The sequence below is a fragment of the Harpegnathos saltator genome, unplaced genomic scaffold (assembly GCF_003227715.2).
Source record: "Harpegnathos saltator strain DR-91 unplaced genomic scaffold, Hsal_v8.6 scaffold295, whole genome shotgun sequence".
In the NCBI taxonomy this organism is placed as follows: Eukaryota; Metazoa; Arthropoda; class Insecta; order Hymenoptera; family Formicidae; genus Harpegnathos; species Harpegnathos saltator.
Window position 1 is genome coordinate 2293448 of NW_020230089.1, and position 6553 is coordinate 2300000.

At 48.8% G+C, this 6553-nt stretch overlaps 1 protein-coding gene across 2 annotated transcripts in view; it reads right to left on the minus strand.

Moving 5' to 3' along the window:
- Window positions 1-239: 239 nt before the first annotated feature.
- The window catches only part of LOC105188249 (protein Wnt-4), a 48324-nt gene continuing 42010 nt past the window's right edge, over window positions 240-6553 (minus strand). For both annotated transcript variants that reach the window (XM_019843633.2, XM_025299874.1), the window contains exons 4-8: window positions 4884-5007; window positions 4352-4509; window positions 1766-1943; window positions 902-1133; window positions 240-536 (exon numbers count right to left, since the gene is read on the minus strand). In XM_019843633.2, the coding sequence (XP_019699192.1) occupies window positions 335-536; window positions 902-1133; window positions 1766-1943; window positions 4352-4509; window positions 4884-5007 (894 nt within the window). In that variant the 3' untranslated portion in view covers window positions 240-334. The remainder of the gene's footprint in view (window positions 537-901; window positions 1134-1765; window positions 1944-4351; window positions 4510-4883; window positions 5008-6553) is intronic.

Below are 6553 nucleotides of genomic sequence, written 5' to 3' on the forward strand. Positions count from 1 at the left end.
CGGAGATGCATGCTCTCGCGCGAATTTATGTATACACCCAGCAAACACAATATTACATGTAACGTACATGTTAGTTGTAATTTCCTACTCAACAATATAACTGTTATATAACAGTTATACTGTTGAGTAGGAAATTACAACTAACATGCACGTTACATGTAATATTGTGTTTGCTGGGCATGTATGCGTGTGATGTGTACGTGTATGTTGTGTGTACATGTGTGTGTGTGTGTGTGTGTGTGTGTGTGTGTGTGTGTGTGTTTGTGTGTGTGTGTGTGTTCTCCTAGGAGATAGGCCGCGGTAGAGCGGGATACAATCTCATTTCAGCTAACATCTAGTTACAAAAGTACTCCTCGCGCGTGTGCCGGCACATGTCGCACTTGACATGACAGCACCAGACAAATCGACACTTGCATTTCTCAGTGACGTTCTGCACTCGCGTCTGATAGCCGCGGCCACAACACAGCAGCCGGCATCCGTCTAAGCCGGGGGACGTCTTGTTGCACACTCTGCCTCGCGTACCGGGAATGCCGAGCCTGGGGGAAGAAGGAGAATCGTTGTCAATTGATTGATAATCAGCGAGACTGATCGTCCGTGAGGGAGAAAGAGAGAGAGAGAGAGAGAGAGAGAGGGGGAAAGATAAAACAAGACACAAGCGCGGCAAGGAGCATCCTCGTCCTCGTCCTCCACCTCTCGCGATCTTGCGCGATGATCTCAACGACTTTATCCGAGGATTTTCCAATGAATCGCGCGTCGTCGCTTCATCGCTCGAAGGCACACGTGAGTGACTGGACCTTGAGCAGAGGAACCGCCTGGCGCGCCGGCGGCTGATAAAAGTAAACGTGACGGAGTAATTTAATAGCGTGGGACGAGGAATCGGGCGAGTCGTGCGCGCACTCACGTGACGTTCCTTTCGCAGTAATCGGGACTGTCCTCGAGGTAAACCAGGTCCGTCTTGTTCGGCCGTTTGAGATCGGGTCGCGCCGGTCTGAGCCTCGCCGGTCTCCTCCCGCCACGCTGCGCCAGCCGCATCAAGGCGGCGCCTTCGTGCAACGCCGCCAAAGCGACTCCGGCCACCCTGAACGTCGGCAGTCTTCTCCAGCACACGCGTACGCTGCACGAGCCGGACATGCCTGTCGAGGAAGAAGAGAAGCGCGGGATGAACAATTGGGTCGTGTGTGTCCGCTGAATTTTCTTCGACCGGTTGTTAGTTTTCATTTGGTTGAGGGTCCCTGCGGCTAACTTGACCGATTCTCGGCGAAACGAATCTACTTTTGACACTGCATGGAAAATTAAAAGCTCTCGTGTTTTATTTATCGGTTTGTTTCTTGTAGTATTTGACACATACGAATTACACTTAATATAATAATTAACATATATTTTTAAAATATATAAAAAATAAAATAAAATAAAATAAAATAGAAAATAAAAGAAATAAAAATAAAAAAAATGTATGATATACATATAATAATGTATGATGTATGATTATATAACGTAACTATTTTTATTATATTACTATTATATAACTATTAAATTTTCTGAAGAATTTCGGACTTCGCGATAAAAATCAAATGATCGATCATGAATCTTTTCCTCAAGTGTGCTCGACTCGATTTTGCAGGAAGTGGGAAACACAGCGATATTATTCTTTTATTAATTTCTTCAAGTTGGAGGATTTCCTTTTCTTCACGGCTTCACGTCAGAGGAAACAATCAATCCTGAGAACTCGCCGAAACGACGAAGGACCAATAATATCGTCGCTCACCGTGACACTTGCACACACGTTGCATCCTAGAACGAATGGCCCGTCTGCCGGCCTCGCTATCGTGTTTCCTCATCAGTTGGCCAGCCAGTCCTTTCGATCCGTGCAGAACGCCTTCCTTCACCGGCTCCTCGCCGCCGTCGGACCATTCCCGCGAGAACTTCTCCCCGAAGTGTATGTCCTGCGTGCGGCAAGCAAATCTAGTTACTTATATTACATCCCAGGTACAACACGAGGTGTTCCAGGAGAAAGGAAAGACCTTAACGAGACTTTAACGAGAGCGTCCGGAAGATTAAAAGGTCCTTTAGAAAACGAAATGTCCGCTGTATGTCTCTTCCGTTTCGCGGCCCCGCACGAGCAGCCGACAATGGCCGCAGAGATTAAGCGAATAGATCCTAAGCTCGCCGAGGATTTCGCGTAGGACGTGGCTGCTTAAGGACCGTCCCTCCTGGCTGTGAAACTCCGCCAGAGACAGCTTTACGCGCGCAGTTACGAATGAGCGCTACGAGTTTGGCTACGCGCGGCCGGATGTGGTGCGAGTTGCCGAAAACGAGAACGTTACGGATATCTCGAATAAATGTCAAATGCAATTCCGAGTGATTTTAAACATATAAAATTGCTGCGAGAATAATTTGCTGTTTCGACTTTTTGCTGTCGAATTCTGCCTGGGTACAAAGTGATCACATTCAGCATCGAAAGGAAGATTTGTTAAATTTTTGGGAAAAGAAAAACAATACCGAGGCGATATGTCTGTTATTTTAATTTTTCATATTTCCTCCGTAAAAATTCAGTCAGTTAACAAATGATTTCGTTCATTATTTTTATTTGACGAATGCGACAAACTTTTTTACTGATCTGATATTTATATATTTGTATAATATTTTTACGTGTTTCATATATATTACTCTTCTCATATTATACGATTATATACACGTATCATATCATATATTTCATTATCATCATATCACGTATCATATTATGTTACTATTTCTCATGTTACAATTTTCATGCAATTTTCACATGATGTACAATGTTGAATTCACGTTGCTTTCATTATAGGGGTGATTTTATCGGAAAATTGGATTCAACACCAAAACGATACAATGGCTATTATTTCTGTATGTCTTTGTCGCTTCCGAATATCTCCTGACGCACGTCGGTAAGACGGCAGAAGACTATACCGTGCCCTCTTTGCTTTCGCTGTCAGATGCTGTCTAAACGTAATCCTCGCCGTGAGCATCGCCACTCTCGCTCTCTCGCTCTCTCGCTCTCTCTCTCTCTCTCTCTCTCCCTCCCTCTCTCTCTCTCTCTCTCTCTCTCTTTCTCTCTCCTTCCCTCTCTCACCCTCTTCTTCTCGAGCGGCATCACGCACGTCGACTTATCGATGACAGCTCGCTGCCTCAGTCCAGTTAAAGCGAACCCTCGCTGTTGTCGGTTGCCTCTAAGACACGCCAACAGCGGGCAAACATCATTACCGCCGAAATCTGTCACTGGGACACTTCTCCAACGAGATCACCCTCATTAAGATACATTTGACCTCGCGCTTCCACATTTCGTACCCTGCGATTACCGTGTTGAAATCCGCCCGGAATGAAATAGACATGAAAATCGCGGAAAAGAAACAATAAATGCGGGAAAAGCCGAACGGTAAAGAGAATTATTTAAAATATAACAAATGATAAAACTTACCTAGAAGAAATAAGAAAAATTACTTAAAACAAAGCAAAAATTCTTAGAAAGATAATGATCGAAAACAGCCAAATAATAAGATTAATTTTAAGGAATAATAATAGAGCAAGGTTTCTCTTTTTCTCTGAAAGAGGTTCCGCGACGAAACGACTCGCCGTGATTGGGCGTGAAAAAATACGCCTCGAAGGAAAGCGTTAATCGTCGCGCGCTCAGGCATCTCGTGGAAAATCGGCGAGAAATCGGTAATCGCGTCGGGGCGCCTCCGTCGGACTCACGTACGTCGAAAACGAGCGTCGCTCCGATACGCAAAAATAAGACGCGTCCCCGTTGCGATTTCGTCGATACTCCTCCGGGTGGTCGCGCGAGCGTGTGTAACGACTCTACCTCTTCTGCACGTGTCACGCGCTCGCGCTCGCGCTCGCGCGACTACGTGTACACGTACACACACGTACGCGTGCATATATGCGTGCCAACTCCTCGTTGTTTCTCGTGCTCGAGTAAGTTACGTGCGTCCGGATTGCAGGCGGGAGCGAGCGAACGAGCGAACGAGCGAACGAGCGAGCGAGGGAGCGGGCAACGGCGGCAACGGCGGGTTGTTGCAACTTAACAAGCTTAGCTCCCTTAATCCCCTTGTAAGCCGGCAATGTCTACAAGGGGTCAGCCGTTCGCATGAAACGCATCCGTTTACTGCCCGAGCTTTGTCTTCTGGCTGGTATTAAAATTTCCGTCGTCAGACGACCCGCCGGCGGAAGACAGCCAGGTGAAGGAGATGTCGGCCGAAGATTGATCGGCAGGAGTTTAAAAACCCCTCGATCGCGCACGACGCATCGGTCGCCGCCGCACGGAGAAAAGCCGGCGTTAACGAAGGAAGAGGCTAGGCGGGAAAAGCTTCTCACTCACTTCGCTGCATCCTCCCCACTGCCAATTGTTCGGACGTCGCGTTCGCACTCGATTGTCGCAGGAGCAGTCGGTGAGCTCGCCTCTGGAGCAGGCCCTTGTGACGCTGTAAGCGACTCCGGCTGCTGATATGGCATAAATGAACGCGGCCTCTCGGCTATCTGCGAAACGCACGTTTTTATCAGTGTCGGCGAGTCGCGAGGTGGCCACTTGGTTCGGCGCACTCACTCGGCTGCCGCGCCGTGTTCAGCGTGGAGAAGTAGAGTGCGAATGTGTCCAACAAGCGCGCGCTAAATACACCACACGCGTACTTTCTCTCTCTCTCTCTCTCTCTCTCTCTCTCTCTCTCTCTCTCCCTCTCTCTCTCTCTCTCTCTCTCTTCTCGAGAGAGCTGAGAAAACTCCAGAGAGGAGTAAAACACATTCGAAACGCGACATGACGCGGCCGTGTTAAACGCGTCGAACCGCGAAAAGAGAGAGAGAGAAGGAGGGGAGAAAGAGAAAGAGAGAGAGAGAGAGAGAGAGAGAGCACTTACTGACTAACGTAACGCCGCCAAACACGTTCTCGGGATTTTCCGGGCTGACGGAACAGTTCCATCTCGCCGATCTAAACTGGTGCTGACACTCCTCGATGGCGAGCCTGGCACCAGCGCTCACCGCCTGCAAGCAAAGTAAGAACCGACGATGAAGGCTTTGAAGGGGAGAGACGGAGGGGCGGGTAGTGCAAAGGGAGACGCGCCGCCTGCGGATGCTCCAACGACCGAGCGGCTTTTCCTCACAACGAACGGAAACGGCGAATGTTTCGGTGAAATGAAGTGAAACAACGTGAAACGAGATGCAAAGCGTTTCTCTCAGGCGCGACTTGGCTACTACGGTCTCCTTCGCGGAAACGCAATCTGTCGGTGATTTTCCTACGCGCAGGAGAGTCGGAGCGTGACAAGGACGCTTTTGCTATCAGGAGGCTCGTGAAAAATGGCGTTGGATTACTGAGAATTCTGTTGGTTCCAAAAAAGACCGACCATTTTACAGACCGCCGCGAAATTAGGCAATTAATTATCTGGAAGGTGACAGCGCGGGTCATGTACTGTTTAATTAAAACAAGAAATTTAGAAAAAATAATATAAATAAAGAGATATGCTAGGAAAACAATTATAAAGCCATGAAGAGGAGAAATATGACCAACTATCCGAGAAACTCGCTTGCAAGCCTCATAACAGTCGACAAAAATAGCGGAGAATTTCACACCAAATAAGCCACTCGCGAAGACGTTTAATTAGCGTGTCAGTTTCCATTAAGGAAATATCTCGACCCCTTGCGACTTATCGTCCGAATCTTCCTAATTGCTTTATCGCATCGAGAATTTCATTGAACTTGATTGCACATACGGGTTTCACGGGAAAAGACTCGATCACACGATATCGCCGCCGCCGAAGATTATTATTATTTCAGTTTCGATCGCTACATAAAATTTTGCATACACGTTCCGGACGACGGCGCGACGACGACGACGAGGACGACAAGGTCCGAGGTGCCGGCGATAAATGTTAATACCGAGCGACGTGCATTCCGCGCGTCCTCCGGCCAGCGTTTGTTGCACAGCCGTCTCTTTTAACGGGTTCGGTTGCTCGTTAAAAAATCGAACTCTCCGATACCAGAGAGAATTGACATATGAATATTCATGCGTTCCCGGCCCTTTTGTCGGGTGACTCGTAGACTCGGGGCGTCGGGGGGGAGCAGCGGAACTGACGGACACGCGCGTTCACCGCTGTCGGCGGCGCTCAAAGAGATCTCCGAGGCCTCCCGAAGGTTGTCCAGTTTACCTAGGTACGTAGATTCCTAGACGGAGCCAGCCTTTCCCCTTCACCCCTCTCCTCCTCTAGCCCGGCTCACCCCCGACAAGTTTTGTGCATTAGGGAAAGGTAAATGGTGATTTTTGGCGAACGGGGGGCGGAGGGGGGCGAACCGCGGAACACCACGCGCCGGTGTCGATACTGATCGTAGGAAACAAATTCGTTCCAACACGGTGTGTTGTCCGTTTCACCTCTCCGTCCCCGTCGTTGCGAGTCAAACACCGGCGGTGACCGGGCCTTCCCCATTGTCGCGCGCCGCGTGAAGATCACAACAGAAGAAAGCACCGGTGAAAGAGGCGACAAGAGAGCCGCGATTTCACCGTGATTTCTCGACGTGCGCCGTGCGAGACCGCGAA